The following is a 16,545-nucleotide window of genomic DNA, read 5'->3' as shown; positions in this document are numbered from 1 at the left end:
CTACGCCTCTCCCCTTTTCCCAAGTACTCAGACCTGGGCCCCGACCCCAGGTCCCCCACGCCTGCAGGCCTTGTTCCAGCCACCTGGCTCATGTGAGTGAGGCTGCAGGTGCAACTCTCATGAGCGGGGAGTCAGTAACCAGCGGCGCCGGCAGGCTGTCCCCCATGATGGGAAGGAGCACATCGCAGCCAACACACGGACGAGCGCGTAGGGAGAGAAACAGACACGGCTTGTTTATTAGAATGCGGGAAGGAGGCCTTTTCCACAAACAGCGCTGCTTCTCAGAGTCTGTATCAAGAGCAAGACAACGGTTGAAAATCCTATTCCTGAGAAGAAGCGAAAAGTTACAATTTTGCAAACGAAAATAACAGGTGATTTCAACAAACGATAAAAAACTTTTTTTTTTTTAACAAAGAACAAAATTTCAAGTATTATTCCAGATGACATGGCAAACCCAATGACGGAGACGAGGTCTCACCGGCAAAGGTCCCTGGCGCTCTCGGGGCAGGGGCCGCTCCAGATGGGCTGGGGCACCTCAGGGCTGAACCGGCCCAGCAGGGAACAGAGAAAGACCATGGGGCGGCTCAGCAGGGCCTGTGGCTGTGCCCACGGAGTGGGAAGCGGGCACCAGGGCTCTGCTCCACGGCAGGCTGAGGGTGGAAACAACCCACCTTACGCCCTCCTGGGACAGGGCCACGCACCTAACACTGGGGATCTAGGGTTAGCAGTTCCGGACATCTGATTTTTTCCTTTTCGTCATAAACAGAAACACATGTTTATTCCTTCAAACACCCTACTATCCCAATTTTAGTCAATCTGTAAATTATATATTACTTGTGCTACAGTTTGTGATAAATCTTACTAAAAGATCAGCACCAAACCTCTTCCAAATAGAAGCACCCACGAGTCGTGGCTGTCCCCGAAGCAGGGCTGTGGCTGTGCCCGCTGGCTGTGAGCCTTTGCCCCCTTTCCCTCAACAACAGGACGTTTCTGACAGACTTTCCTTTCCCTCCCATGAGAGCTTTCTTGAAGAGAGACGTCTGTCTTAGCCACAGTTTTGGGAAAGGTCCAAAGAGCAAACCTGAACGTCATTGTCTGAGCGCGAGGGGGCGGCTGACAGTGGTTCTTCTGGCTGACGTGCTCTGGTGGCCCCAAGGCCAGAGGAGGGGCTGTTCATGCCACCCCAGGCCTCCCAGGCCACTGGGGTAGGGGGCTCTCGGCAAGAGGGTCTCACGCCACGGAAGAAAAAGCCACGCTACAGTGCCGGACGTAGAGACCCCCAGCCTCCCCCATCCCCGCCGGGGGGCTGTAAAATGCCCTGAAAATGTTTGTATCCGGTATTTTCTGAAACACGCTGTCGCTGACTTCCACTACCCCCACGCCACCTTGGTGCCTCCTAGATACTCAGTTCTTGAACCTTGTCTGTTCACAGATATGATTGAATTTCCTGCAGGGACAAAAAGTCGAATTACACAAGCCAGCATCAAGAAGCATTCCGATAAGCGACTCTGGAGATCACACGCTGGAGAAGCCTGATGAGAAACTGATCGCACATGTGGGGTGGCTCACAGCAGCAGGGTCTGATCCATCAAAGATATTAACCCCTAGACAGCCTTCTTGTCCTTCTTAAGGTTTAGAAGTCAGACATTTGATTTTTACTTTTTAAAATTCAAGCACCTTAGGTAACTTTCTTAGGGAAGAGACTCAGAGTTGTGCCTCCTCAGAATCCCCCAGTCACCGAGGGCCACCCCGCAGGGCAGAACCAATAGACTCGCCCAGTGGGTGCCAGAGCCACCACCTCCCTCTTTGTGACGAGCAGGTCACCCCCAGAGTAGGACGCACGTGCCCTAGCTATCCTTATCCCTGTCTTTATTAAGAAAGACTGGCTAATTACTAGCCAAATCTCTTTCTCTAAAAGGAAACGGTCTCCTGGACTCTGTCTATGCTCAAATACAAAGCCAGGTTTTTATTCCACGGGATCAGTCCTCCAGGGAGCCTTCACTTGGAGCCTTGTCCCCTGCAAGAAGGGCATCCTCTCAGTAACTGTGATTTGAACCACAAGTGACTGGGGATCACAGTAGCCTCAAGAAGCATCAATCCATGAGGTTGATTTATAGGACACCTCACTTACGGTTTGAAAATGCAGACAAACTTATGTCCGCAGACGAACCCATGTGGCAAAGCGGACGTCACTGGGAGCAGGAAATGCCCAGTGAGAGCCGCCAAGTTAGAGCTATCACAGACATGTGCTCGCGGTACCAAACACAGACCCAGGGCAGCAGCACATGCCGAGGCCAGTGGTTCATGAAGTTCTCAGTGACCACGGCCACGGATTCACAAAGTACTAAGCCTCCAGTGTGTCAGCGGGAACGACAGCTGTGTTCCACAGACACAGAGGTAAACATCTGCATGCAAACGCTTCACGAAATGAGAACAGAAGAGCAGGGTTTTGAAACAACACTAGGGCTGTATACAAACAGAACTAAATAACTATATTTACGAGTAAGCAGTTAACTGGTTCGTACAGATCTCTAAAAGCCGTGGCGTCAACTTGGCCAAAACACTTAAAAGAAAAAACTCGCCTTCCTGTTAGGAAAAAGAGGGTCTGCTTTCTGCAGGAGGCCCATTCTGGCGCCCTCCCCAGCCCTGGGTGCCTGTGCCCCACCCACAGTGTCTCACTCACATTGCGTGGTGGGCCTTCACCTGAGTGCGGCAGTTGCGGCCCCAATAGCAGTCAGGACGGGATGTTACAGCCACTGGGGAGAGAAAAAGTCACGCGTACGTAGTAACACCCGACACTCACAAACTCAGCTAAGCCAACTTAAGTAAAGACCCAAAGAAAGAAACTACAGCTGTAGCATTTTGTCACGCTTTATAACTAGTTTCCTTGCCTGTTCCAAGCTTCCAAGGGGGAAAAAAGTTTAACTAAAAACCCACCTTAGGAAATAAAGACTACTACAGTTGCTACAGGTTGTTTTTGCGAATCCTGTTTTAGAAACGTGTGTCGTGGCCCGCGGGCCCAGAGCCTGAGCCAACTTGGGGTCGAGGACGGCCTGGGAATAAGCATGGCCGCCAGGCAGCCCATCTGCCCAGCCTTCTCCCTGCTGGTGCAGACACCCACTGAGAACGTAGACGCCCATCTAGACTAGACAGAACTGAGGCAGGGGGTGAGGGGCTTCCTTACCTGGCAACTCGGAAGCAGGAATGTTCTGCCGATACTGGTAGGTCAGCTCTCGGAAGCTTCTCAGGCCACAGCAGTAACAGAGCACAGTGTTCCCTGTGATTCTGTAATCTGGAAGGACACAGCCTCATGTGGGCATGCCAGTCATCAGGCAGCATCATGTTTCCAGAACAGCAGAATAGCTGTGGCCTTGTAAACTAGTGGGAAACCAGTGCACTGATCCGTAAATGGGGTAGAGACAATGGGCCAGACTTTCAGAAAACAAGAACAAAACCAATCTCGATACCAACTTATTTCCTCACAGCAAAATAATTCCACTTGGATAAAAAATTCAAACACTTTAAAAATCCAAAAAAGTAGGGTGCCTGGGTGGCTCGGTCAGTTAAGTGTCCAACTCTGGATTTTGGCTCAGGTCATGTCATGAATTCAAGCCCCACATGGGGCTCTGTGATGGCAGTGTGGAGCCTGCGTGGGATTCTCTCCACCCCTTTCCCCGCTCAAGCATGCGTTCCCATTCTCTAAGTAAATATATAAGCTTAAAAAAATAGAGCATTTAAAAAAAAATTTTTTTTATGTTTATTTTTGAGAGAAAGAGAGAGACAGAATGAGAGCAGGGGAGGTGCAGAGAGAGACGGAGACAGAATCTGAAGCAGGCTTCAGGCTCTGAGCTGTCAACACAGAGCCGGACATGGGGCACAAACTCACAGACTGCGAGATCATGACCTGAGCCAAACTCGGACGCTTGACCAACTGAGCTACCCACGAGCCCCCAAAATAGAGCATTTCTAAAAAAATAGTAACACTAAAAATAAAAACCCAAAAAAGTACTGAGAGGAATGAGTATTATTTTTCTCTTGAGCTATTTATGTCATAAAAACCAAATAGCATACAGGAAAGGATCTGTAAATCTGACTACCTACAATGTAAACACCACAATGGAAACACATACAACAAAAGTGAGATACTAATAAAATAGTGGAAAACACATTTGCCACACAAGCAACCATATGTTGCACCTTTAAATGACAAAGATATCCTACCAACCCATGCCCCCAAATCCAAAGAGACTAACATAGGTATGGGCCAAGGTCACAGACAAGCCAATGAACCATAAAGCAAAAAGATCTTCAATTCTGCTAATACCCCAACACAGGCAGATAAACCAATGATACATCCCAGTTGCCTTGTCTGTTATTTACAGGCAAAGGCAGGGCAGATGGGCTCAGGAAGATGCTGAGGCACGTTCTTCTGGGAGGGACAGCGAATATGGCAAAGTCTCAACTGTTTGTTCATACCACCGTCCAACAATTTACTTATTTACTGTTTACTTATTTACTCACGTATTTATTTCCTTAATTTATCTTGATGGAACAACTTTTCTAGCCTACCATCCTGCAGGCTCAGAGGCTGCAGTGCTTCTTCAGACAGTGAAACGTGGAGAATAACCTAAATATCCTATATTAATGATTTGGTTAAATAAACCACGACACAAAATACTATAAAACAAAAATCAAGGTAGGGGCGCCTGGGTGGCTCAGTCGATTGAGCGTCTGACTCTCAATTGCAGCTCAGGTCATGATCCCGTGGTTTTATGAGCTCAAGCCCCGAGCTGGGATTCTTGGGATTCTCATTCTCCCTCTCTCTCTCTCTGCCCCTCCCCAACCTGCGCTGTCTCTGTCTCTCTCAAAATAAAGAAACTTGAAAAACAATCCAGGTAAAGAACTTCGCTGACATAGAAAGGGTCTGGGGAATACCACCGAGTGAAGAGCACATGTGGTAGGGTTTCATCTATGAGGACTCTGACCGTGCCCATGTGTGGCGGGTGCACAGGCCATATGGCATCATCACTGGGTCCTTGGGGGTGGGATTCCCTGTGATTTTCGCTTTACCCACCATGCTTCACTCACACGTCTTTCTGGGCCATGCCACCATGGCAGTCCCACCAAGAAGCTAAAGAGAGCTCAGGCCCGCATGTCAGACCGGGCGCCCCAGGGTTGAGGCCGCACAGAACCCGAGACACTCGTGAGCACGTATCCGCTCAGAAGGATTCCCAGAAGCCTCTGAAGTCTTTCACAATAATTTATGTCTTAGGAAAAAAAGTCATTTGTTGATTTTTCTGCACCCTCCCCGAGTGACTAAAACCACATTTCACAATGTCCCGGGTGCCCCTGGGAGACGGGCCAAGCCTGCACCAACACATCAGTGAAAGGCCTACGAGGACCCTGAGGGCTTGAGAAGCACCGGACCCAGGACCCGAAAGATGCCAAGAGGTGGGGTCACGGTCTCTTCAGCTGTGTCCCTTCCTCCCCCACGGCAGAAAAGAGCCTAGAATGTGTCACGTGGGCTCAAATCCTGAAGTACTGGCGCCTGTCTGCCACCCACCGCCAGGGTGGGTGGAGGGTGAGGGCGTACACGCGGGAAGGCAGCCCGGAGGCTCTCCTCCATAGTGGAGGCAGAGGGGCCACCGCAAACACACCGCCGCACCAGAGAGAGGAAGGCAGGTGCGATGGCGCTTACCAGACAGCAGGAACACTCCCCTCTGCAGAGCCACGAGACTTTCAGTCAACATGTTTTTCCACGTCAAACCCCTGGTTGCCAGGTAATTCTGGGATGGGGAAAGAAGGGAAATCTTAGAAATACTAGCTTGGAGAACAGAAGACTAAAATGACAAGAAAGCAAACATTTCATGAAAGGCCCTTGAACGCGGGCAAGGCCACGGCACAGGCAGGCTAACCACGGCAGGAATTTGCATCAGGCAGTTGTGAGGCCTTCCAGGACCGCAACACACGAGGACCAGGATGCCCGGGACCCGGCAACATTCTCACAAGCTGGTCTGCAAGGGCTCTCTTCCCACATGGCTTTGTCAGAGCCTCAGAAGGAAAGCTAGCTTCCGAAACCTGAACACACGAGCTACCGCATTCTCTCCAAAATCCTGCAGACGCTCCGAGCACAGGAGCGGGGCGACACCCGACCTTGGCCGGGGCGGCTCTAGTGTGACAACAGCCGCACGACCACACGGTAAGGAAGCCAAGGCTTTGCATCTACACCCTGGCCTCAGCTCTCTTGTGTGGACGTACACGAGAGCAGCACGCGGACATCTAACCAGAGCACGCGGTGCCAAGGGGCCTGCCATACAGGTCCGACGTGTGCAACGCTGCATACATGGGAGAGAGGCACAACTCTCGCCAAGAGAATGATGTGCATGTTAAACACTGAAATTCTAACAGCCACGTCAGCTTCAGCTTCCTAAGACGCGAGAAGGACAAAGTCAGAAAAGAGGAAGCCAGAGAGAGGCCCGGGTTCCAGCAAAGGGCCGCCCCGGCCCCCACCCAGACCCCAAAGCTCTGCGTGGGGCACACAGGCACCGGAGCCGACACCTGTGGACTCGTGGCGTGATGGGCATGAAGGAAATAACCTCTTGGAAGACAGGAACACATGGGAAAACACCAATGTGGTGAGCTCGGCGGCAGGACTAGTCAGAGCCACTGGGAGAGCTGAAAGCCTCCCGGGGGCCTCTTCTAGGCCTGAGCCCCCACCCGCGCCTGTACGTGAAGTCCCCTACCTTCAGGATGTCCGACTCATAGTGATTATTGCTGAGAACCCCGTCCAGACACCTGTCACCCAGGTCCAGCTCTGGCAAATGGAAGGAAGCAAAGTCACCGTCTTACAATCTATGAAAGTATCGTTCACCAAAAGCTAAGATAACCAAATTTCCTTTCTTACAGTCCAGAAAGAATAAAAGCTTCCATTGAAAAATATGGTTTTAAAAAGAGAACAAGTGGGGCGCCTGGGTGGGGCAGTCGGTTAAGCGTCCGACTTCAGCCAGGTCACGATCTCACGGTCCGTGAGTTCGAGCCCCGCGTCAGGCTCTGGGCTGATGGCCCGGAGCCTGGAGCCTGTTTCTGATTCTGTGTCTCCCTCTCTCTCTGCCCCTCCCCCGTTCATGCTCTGTCTCTCTCTGTCCCAAAAATAAATAAACGTTGAAAAAAAAAATTTAAAAAGAGAACAAGTAAAATGACTTCTGACAGCTTTCTCTGTCCCCCGGGCACCTGGTCTGGCACCGTGAGGTCTGAATGCCGCAGCCAGGCGGCGTTTTTGTTGGTGGTGTTCCTCGCACATAAGTAAACCCTCCTGACTGAGCTCAGTATCCCCATAGTTGTTACTGCCTGGTTTTGAGCTAGCAGAGGGACACTTCTAAATGTCAAACACAGGGGGCTCCTGGGTGGCTCAGTCTTGGCTCAGGCCAAGATCTCAAGGTTCATGGGATCAAGCCCCATGCTGGGCTCCGCCCTGCGGGGCAGAGCCTAGCTGGGATTCTCTCTCTCCCTTCCTCTCTCTGCCCTTTCCCTGCTCTTGTATACGCAGTAAGTAAATAAATAAACATTTAAAAGAATGTCAAACGTGTGTGAGAAGCAGGTCATCGACGGTGGCCCCTCTCAAGTCGGGCCACGCTAGCCCACCAGCACCCTCAAATGCAGCAAGAGGATAGGCAGAGAGCTGAAGTGCCGGCATTACCACAGAACGGGGCCAGGCAGCCGAGACAGCCGGCCCGGGCGCAGCCCCAGTACAGGTGGCAGAAAGGCTGCAGGCAAACGGCACCTGTGGACACAGCACAAGCACCAGTCAGGCCATTTCGGCGAGGGGTAAATTCACATAACCATTAAATAAACGGCAAAGTCCATGTTAACAGCAATCCCAGAGTTGCAAATCACAGCACTGTATTTCATCTATTACATTCAAGAGTGACACATTATGAAAATATGATGCTCCTGATGCGGCAACGAAGGTCAGAGGCAGCCTCCAGAAGGAGAACCACCCGTACATGGAAACTCGGTGAACGAAGGGGTGGGTCATCAACTGACAGGAAAAGATGGTCATTCGATGTGGCTGCACACACAGCTGAGTAGTACGCAGACGAGGAAACAGACCCACACCTTCACAGCCCACCACACACACAGTCAGCAACGCTCTGAAACCTGACCCTAGAAGGACGCGGGAGAGGCTCTGCGGTGGGGAGGCCGCTCAGGCAGGCAGTGTCCGTGCACACCCTTACTCACACTGCTGGGGGGCGATGCGGGGGTCCTGCTCACGTTCTGCCCTCCGGTCGGGCATGGGCTGGAAGCAGCAAGTGCAGATGGCATGGCTTCCTTGCAGGGCACACACATAATCCTGGGCTGAGGAACAGACAGGATATTCAGGCCACGCACATTAGGACACAGGCAGAAATAGGAGATTCGATGCACGCCTAGGGACGTGGCTGGAAGGTCCACAAGGAGACAGATCCACAGGAAAACCCAGGGAGAACTCACACCCGTTTTCTGAAACTATGAAACGGTAGTCTGCCATTTTTTTTTTTTTAACGTTTATTTTTGAGACAGAGAGAGACAAAGCATGAATGGGGGAGGGTCAGAGAGAGGGAGACACAGAATCTGAAACAGGCTCCAGGGTCTGAACTGTCAGCACAGAGCCCGACGCGGGGCTTGAACTCACGGACTGCGAGATCATGACCTGAGCCGAAGTCGGCCGCTTAACCGACTGAGCCACCCAGGCGCCCCGGTAGTCTGCCATTTAAACGACACATTTTAAATAGAATGAAAAATAAACAAACGTGATACTTCAGTTCAGCAGTTATAGCAAGATTTCAAAGATCACTTGAAGGTTTTCTACCATTTCCTTGGGCCATAAAGCACACGCCATAAAACAATAGAGCAAGTTCTATATTTAATCTCTGTCTCTTCCAAATAAACAGGTGGCAGGCCTGGGGGCCATGACTGGCTGACCTCCACCCCTCCAACAGCTGTGTCCACACAGCTCAGCCGCGGCCACTCAATGACCACACGGGAAGCTCTGTCTATGCACGCACACCTGCCATAGGCCCATCCCACTGGGGACTTCCAGTCTGAAAATGACACCGCACCTGCAGAATGGCAGAGTCGGGAGGCAACCAGGCCCCGCCCTGCCCATCTGTCCACGGGCCACCCATGGAGAGAGCTGCAGCACCGCGTCAGGGTGGATGGCTCTGAACACGGCTTTGGGTCACGATCCTGAGTCAGTGGCCTCATGACAGGCTCAGGCCCACATCAGCTAAGAAACTGGGCCCTACTGAAGAATGGCCAGGGCCAAAAACATGGATTCCACATGTTCTCTCTCCCTTTCTCGATGGCACCTGAGGACCCACCAGCGGGCAGAGCTCAGGGTGGCTCTGATGACACAACAGCCTGCTGTCGAAAAGAAGCCAGGCTCTCATTGAGGGGCCCATGTAGGGGTCATTTCAGCTTTAGCAAGCAGCCCTGGGGATGCCAAAGCCCAAAGCAGTGGGCTGGGAGTCCCACGTGTCAGAATGAGGAATGAACCCCCCGGGAGGGTCCAGGAGCAGAGATCCACGAGAGATCAACTGAACTCTCTCTGGTTTCTGAACCCACAACAGAGTACAAGCAGCAACAAGGTAGGAGAGGGTAGGACAAGGGAGGCAGTGACCGGAGCGGGGTGGGAGCGGGGGAGGAGCCAGAAGGAAAAATAAAAATACGGCAGCGCCCTGGGTGGTCACAGCAGGACAACAGCACGGAAGGCGCGGCGTCTCACCTGTCGTGACGCTGGTGGACGTGGACGGTGCATCCCCAGGAGCCTGTGCTGCCCCCGGCTCACTGCCAGGCCCCGGGCAGGGGAGGGGCTGGCCCGCCTGCCTCCGGTACTCAGGGCACTGTCTGCACACAATGTACGGCTGGCTGCAAGGAAGCACACGGGCACACGGGGTGCGGAGAAGCAGTGAGCTCTGCCCTGGCACACGTAGGGGGCGGCACCAACGCCCCCAGCCCCGATGACCAGAGGAGACGCAGATCCCCAGCCTGGAGGCATCTGTCCGCCCGCAGACCTCATCCCTCCTTCACGCCTCAGCTCTGCGTCTGCTGCCACCCAGCGTGCGTGAAGGGGACAGATGGCACGTCCCCACTGGACACCCGGTCAGTGCTCACGCCAGAGCAGCAGCAGGGAGGGCCCCATTCCCTGCTACCTGCTGGCTCCCCTTTGCTGTAAGGTTTCCAGAGACCCCCCCCGCCCCCCGCCCTCCCTCCGCGGCACCTACGGTTCGGAGACACATTGTGCCCACCCCGGTTTCCAGCACAGTGTCCCCCGGAGTGTGGCCACTCAGTCCCCACGTTGGGCACGACCCACTCTCACAGGTTTGATGCTGGGAGAGCTGTGAACTACGTCCAGGGGCACACTCAGGCCCATCACCCTAGGCACCTATGAAACGGTGTTAAAGTCTGAACAAAATGTGCCACAGCTGAATGCTGCTGTCGTCCGGGGACTTCCCGGCGGGCCACCCAGCTGTGTGCACTTTAGCTGCACTTTCCAAACAATGCAGATAGTTAACAAAAAACGAACCCACAGGAAACACACCCACAGACCCTCCCCTCCTCTCAGAGAACGCTGCCCTGAGCCTGTCTCCAACGGCAGGAGCCAACGAGGGAAGAACGGGGAAGACGTGACCAGAAAACAACTAGTGAGAAGCCGCTTGACCTCATTTCGGAACCAGATGACCTTCGTCTCAGGCCACACCAACTGTCAACAGGGTTTCCCGACATCCCTCCACAAACCTCAGGGGCCACCACCAGGACCCCTCTGACAGGCATACGATGACACAGGTGCCAGGCCCAGCAAGGCGCCTTCCCGGTGAGGCTCTCTGAGCTGAAGCACCCTCGCGAGCTAACTGGATGTGCGCTCAGAGCTGTGACTGTAGGGTCTGTCCCGCAGCACTGCCTCTCCAGTCAGAATTCGGGAAACAGCACAGAACCGTATGTGCAGCAGGATCCCGTCTTTATGAGGATATTTAAAGTATATCGCCTTTTACTTTGTTAACAAAGGAAATACGAGTGACTACGTATAGGAGTTGCCAGAAGGATACATAATAAAATGTTCATACTACGGCGCTTTTATTATTTTCTGCTTCACCACTATTTCTAAATTTTACAAAAAGAAACAAAAAGTAATTAATTAGGGGATTTGATTTTTGTCTCTTCAAATGTCATGACCCACCCAAAACACGCACTGTGGACTTCTGAGTCCGCAGACAGCAGCATTCTACAGCAAATAAAACAAGGTCTGCTAGAATCGCATCCTCTTGGCCAGGTGACCGTGGCTTTCCTGCAATAATATCCTCACAAATGACGACACTGCAACTCACACCGTGGGACTCCGGTCACCAGCTGAGCTAGAGGAAGCGTGCCCACAGTAGACAAAGAACACATTAAATCCTGCACCCTGTCGTAGCCGATGCATCGAGGCACCTGAGGAGGTGTCGGCAGATAACAAGGGACGGGTTACGGCAGTCATTTTCTAACAGACGTCAGTCTAACCACTACCCCGCACACCCTGAACTCACACAGGGCTGTACATCTCACTAACGTGGGGAGGAAGAAGATAAGCAAAAGAGAATAAATGTCGCGTGTATGCCTGAGAAGGGAAGGGGTACTGGAGAAGGCTGGTGGCAAATCCCCCCACCATCAGCAAACTGAGCGGCCGTCCTCAGCGGGCGCCCGCCCCGTCCTCACCATGCCCGAGGCGGGCGCTGTCACTGGCTGACGTCACACATCAGAACACAGACCACTCACGAGCTGGGCCGCTCAGGACAGAGCCGGGACTCGGGCCCCGTGCTGCCTCCAGCTCCCCGCTCCGCTCAGAGCCAGGCACAAGCTCACCTGATGTCCGAGGACTCGCTGTCCGCGTCTGACAGCTCCAGCAGGTCCTCCGAACTGCCCTCCTCATCAGAGAAAGACCTTCTGACTTTGGGCTGCAGCATGTCTTGAGTGATCTTGTTCCTGGCAGCCATGCTCCGCACGTCTTCCTCGCTGCGACTCTTGTCTGGAATTCAAAGGACATGGCTCTGCTGGCCGAGGGGCCCCTGGAGAGACACCCCGCCGTCTCCTGGAGCTGGGCGGGCTCCCCACTTGCCTGGGTGCTGGAGAAGGTACGCCTCCACCAGATTGTTCAGGATGTGGTTTTTACAGATCCTCTCCACCGGACAGCGGCAGGTGGGGCAGAAGGCGGAGCGCTCCATCCAGCCTGAGTAGCAGGCGGCACAGAAGGTGTGCATGCAGGGCTGCAGGCTGAGGGCACAAGGACAGGTCTTCAGACGCCCCCCACGGAGCACTTGCAGGTGGAGCCTCTGTCTGCCAAGCCGCGGCAGCCCCCCGGATGCCAGGGCACACGGGGCATGGCCTGCCTGGAGCCTGAGAGGCAGGGGCCCTAGTTCATGCTGCGTCTTTCCCAGAGGAGGACGTGGCCTCACTCGGGCTGAGGGTCGGTTACAAATTAGCCACCCACCAAGCTCACTTGATCCAGCAGAGACTAGAACCCATGCTTCTTGGTGTGGATGGTGGGCAGGGGGGGGGGGGGGGAACACCCGCCCTGCGTACAGTGCTCACTGGTGGCAGCATCTGCACGCTCCGCTGACTGGGAGTGTCGCCTGCCTTCCATAAGCCAGGTGAGAAACAGTTCCCGTGCAAGAACAGCTTTCACCCTAAACTACTTTAATTTGGTCCTTGTTAATTAAAAGGAACCAGAAGTGACCATCCGTATTCCGAGGGACGGTCAAGCAGGCTGTGACTCCAGGAATATGAGGAACCGGGACACCAAACGCCAAAAAGGCCTGCATTTAAGTGGAGGCTTGGACAGGCTCTCATTCTTAAGTCCCCACAGAAAAGCCGTGAGAGGGCTGTCCCCAAGCCGCTCCTGGGGGCCTCATCTGGGGTCACTCCCTCCGTGCCGACGACGCCCCCTCAAAGCTCAGCACGGTTCTCCCGCTCTGCGTCCGAGGGGCGCCAGGCCTCTTGGGTCGGTCGTGACGGGTGCGGACCGAGGCAACTGTCACCTCGCCTCGCAGGCTCTTCTACAGCCGTAGTTACCACGGCCAGGTGCTCGGCGTGGTGGCCACACGAGCGGCACGACGGCAGCGCCCCGAGCCGAGCCGCACCGGATGCGGCCCGGAGGCCTGCTTGCCGGGGGCCGCTCCCCATCCCCGCCGCCACCCCACGACACCCCCGCGAGCCCCCCATGGCGAGCGCACCTCACGCAGTCGTGCAGCAAGTCCTGGCAGATGATGCACGTGAGTGTCTCCTCCATCTTGTCCGGCTTCACGGCCTCGGGTCTGACGCCCCCGAGGGCGGTGTGGGCGTCGCTACACTGGTCCGCAACCAGCAACTGCAGGGTCAGCTCGGCCTCCCCCTCTGCGAGAAAGGGGCACATGCCCACCATCAACCAAGGAAGAAACAGACACCGGGTCTTTTTTGTTTTAGGAACATCTTAACCTGTGGACAGAAGACACAGCCCTCACTGCTGTGTGTAGTTTATTTATTTTTTTAAGTTTATTTATTTTGAGAGAGAGCATGTGGCTGGCGGAGGGGCAGAAAGACAGGGAGAATCCCAAGAGGGGGGGAGGGAGAGGGAGGGAGGGAGGGAGGGAGGGAGAGAGAGAGAGAGAGAGAGAGAGAGAGAGAGAGAGAGGAGAGGGAGAAGGAGAGCGAGCGAGAGAGGGGAGAGAGAGCCCCCCCACCGCTCTCGTTCTCCCCGCCCCCCAAGCAAGCTCTGTGCTCAGAGTGTGGAACCCGACATGGGACTCAAGCCGAAGAGTGGTGAGATCATGACCTGAGCCGAAGTTGGACGCAGAACGGACTGAACCACCCAGGCACCCCTGTTTATTTTAAAGAAGGCCTAAAGTAAGTCCCAAGTTCCAGTACCCTTAAGTTTTGGTTTAGAAGAACAATGGCATAAAAAGAAGCATTCGGGATACATGCTTAAAAGATTAAGGTGGCTTGTCACACGATATTTGTGTATAATCATCGTTTTTGTTTAAACAAAAAACATGACTTGTGTATGTCCTGGAAAATATAGACTCTCCGACGTTACCAAGAGCTTTTAACTTTTTTTTTTTTCCTTTTCTTCTGCTGGTGTTCTATAGTGCTCATAGATCAATTTTTATTTTTAATGAAAGAAATACTTGCACACAATTTACAAAATCAAATATTAAGAGGGCACCAGCCCTCTGCCCTGGCCTGTCCTCACCTCCAACCTCCCTCCTCTGAGGAAACTACTTTCATGTTTTTGGGTGTTTCTCCTGGCGTGGACCTCCAGGTTTCTGAACTGTAATGCTCTGTTGAGGCTGAGTGACTTTAGACACCGTCCATCTCCCGACATCTATTCAGATAGAGAAGGATTCTGCCCCCTGGCCCCACTCACTATATTATCGTCACACAATTGTTAGTTTGGTATATTGTATTTGTTAGTTCCGTGCATCGTATTTACGTTACTATGCTTAGGTAAATATTCACTGCTGAGCCAAACAGTACACCAAAATTAAGTTTTCTTCCTTCTACAATTTTTCATTTTTGCTAGAGTAAAAAAATGGCCTCATTTGTATACTTACTTTTTTACGTACTGTTGATTTTTTCTCGACACCCTCCTCAAGCCAGTCGCTTCAATTTTCCACTCAACACATCCAATATCCTCGTCTCCTTCCCCGAGGCCTGCCCTCCCTCCCAGAGCCCCCCGGCCTCACTGCTCCAACCGCAGGCTGCTCTCAGGCCTACAGCACAGCCACTGTCCCATTACATGTTCCCAAGTACCTTTTTTTTTTTTTTTTTTTTTTTTTCCGAGCGCGAACGCAGTCCCCCACTACCACAAATTATGCAGTCGAGTTTCCCACATTTGGGGAAATCGCAGGGGTCAGCACGCCCGCAGTGCAATGGGCAAGCCTCGCCCTGGGAAAACCACCTTCCTGATCATGGTGTCTCCCCTGCCAGGTAAGTATCCAAGTATCTTTTACAATCCTTTTAACTTTGGCTTTTTAAGGGCAGATTTTTCTCTAAGTCACCTTTCTTTTTTCAAATCATTATTACTTTGAGAGAGAGCACACATGCACAAGCAGGGGCAGGGCCGGGGGACGGAGGACCCAAAGTGGGCTCTGTGCTACCAGCAGGGAGCCCCATGCGGTGCTCAAACCCACCAACCATGAGATCATGACCTGAGCCACAGTTGGACACCTAACCGACTAGGCCACCCAGGTGCATATTCTTAAAAACCGATAGTCGTATCAAGACAGAACTGCAGGGGCGCCTGGGTGGCGCAGTCGGTTAAGCGTCCGACTTCAGCCAGGTCACGATCTCGCGGTCCGTGAGTTCGAGCCCCGCGTCAGGCTCTGGGCTGATGGCTCAGAGCCTGGAGCCTGTTTCCGATTCTGTGTCTCCCTCTCTTTCTGCCCCTCCCCCATTCATGCTCTGTCTCTCTCTGTCCCAAAAATAAATAAAAAACGTTGAAAAAAAAAATTTTTTTTAAATAAATAAATTAAAAAAAAGACAGAACTGCAACTCAGAATGCACTACTTCCATACCATCAGCATAACCAGATAATAAATAGGGTTCAACCCCGATGCTGTCAAAAGGAAAAAAAGGCTCACATTGCCACTTTGAAAATGCTGAGGCATCTGCTTCCACAGAAGGAGAGGCCCCGTCAGGAGCAGCTCAACAGCTCTCAAGGGCCAGAGATACACAAAACAGTGAGACTCTGACCTGCTTTCATTCTCTTCGTGACAGGCTCCAAATCCTCTTGGTCCCGGGACCCTGGCAGAGAGAAGGGTGCTCCTTCTCTGTCTGGGAGAGCCGAAGGGAAGGTGGGGATTTCATCATTTGCCACAGACGGACCACATTCCTTTGGGGAGACGCCTGCATCTCTGAAGTCTGCGAGAGGGACAAACAAGACAGGTTTATTTTTTCATTTGAGAGAGAGAGAGAGAGAGAGAAAGAGGGAGAGAGAGAGAGAGAGAGAACGTCAGCGGGGGAGAGTGGCAGAAGGAGAGACAAAGAATCTCAAGCAGGCTCCATGCTCAGCCCAACACAGGGCTTGATCCCACAACCCTGGGATCTTGACCTGAGTCGAAATCAAGAGTTGGATGCCTAACAGCTGAGCCACGCAGGCGCCCCAACAAGAAAAGTTCTGATTCGTGCAGCCTGGAAGCAGAGGGTACGGCAGGTAAACCACCACAGATTCAAACCAGGCCTAGGTGTTCCAAGATGCCATATTCTCAGTAATACACGCTTACAGAAACACTCGGCTCACACTTCTGAAGTGCACACGCGCCCACTACTGGGCTCGGGGGAGCTGGGCCAGCAGCACACCCACTGGGAAAGAAACGCAGAGGTGTCTGTGACCGGGGTGGCGGTGCTGGGGTCAGCTGTGGGACATTTGGTCTAAGACAGGGCCAATCCGTGCGCTAGCAGCCCCATAACATTCCCTGTGCTCTGAGCAGCACTGGCAGAGGGACACACAGGCCTCTCAGGAGAGGGACGCAGCAGGCTTCAGATTACAAGGAGATG

General features: G+C 53.1%; 1 protein-coding gene and 1 non-coding gene across 3 annotated transcripts in view; both read right to left on the bottom strand.

The window, feature by feature from the left end:
- Positions 1-208: 208 nt before the first annotated feature.
- Positions 209-16,545, bottom strand: part of CHFR (checkpoint with forkhead and ring finger domains) — a 28,079-nt gene continuing 11,742 nt past the window's right edge. For both annotated transcript variants that reach the window (XM_047828073.1, XM_047828074.1), the window contains 12 exons: positions 15,742-15,909; positions 13,245-13,404; positions 12,131-12,285; positions 11,878-12,040; positions 9,764-9,906; positions 8,239-8,355; positions 7,697-7,780; positions 6,744-6,814; positions 5,699-5,786; positions 3,185-3,292; positions 2,684-2,756; positions 209-1,447 (listed from right to left, as the gene is read on the bottom strand). In XM_047828073.1, the coding sequence (XP_047684029.1) occupies positions 1,405-1,447; positions 2,684-2,756; positions 3,185-3,292; positions 5,699-5,786; positions 6,744-6,814; positions 7,697-7,780; positions 8,239-8,355; positions 9,764-9,906; positions 11,878-12,040; positions 12,131-12,285; positions 13,245-13,404; positions 15,742-15,909 (1,373 nt within the window). In that variant the 3' untranslated portion in view covers positions 209-1,404. The remainder of the gene's footprint in view (positions 1,448-2,683; positions 2,757-3,184; positions 3,293-5,698; positions 5,787-6,743; positions 6,815-7,696; positions 7,781-8,238; positions 8,356-9,763; positions 9,907-11,877; positions 12,041-12,130; positions 12,286-13,244; positions 13,405-15,741; positions 15,910-16,545) is intronic.
- On the bottom strand, positions 14,825-14,984 carry LOC125149754 (U1 spliceosomal RNA). Its single transcript, XR_007146050.1, has one exon. It is a non-coding gene; the product is annotated as a U1 spliceosomal RNA (small nuclear RNA).

This window comes from Prionailurus viverrinus, chromosome D3 (genome assembly GCF_022837055.1).
Source record: "Prionailurus viverrinus isolate Anna chromosome D3, UM_Priviv_1.0, whole genome shotgun sequence".
Taxonomy (NCBI): Eukaryota; Metazoa; Chordata; class Mammalia; order Carnivora; family Felidae; genus Prionailurus; species Prionailurus viverrinus.
The sequence above is the reverse complement of the archived record's forward strand: the minus strand, read 5'-3'. Positions and strand labels throughout refer to the sequence as shown.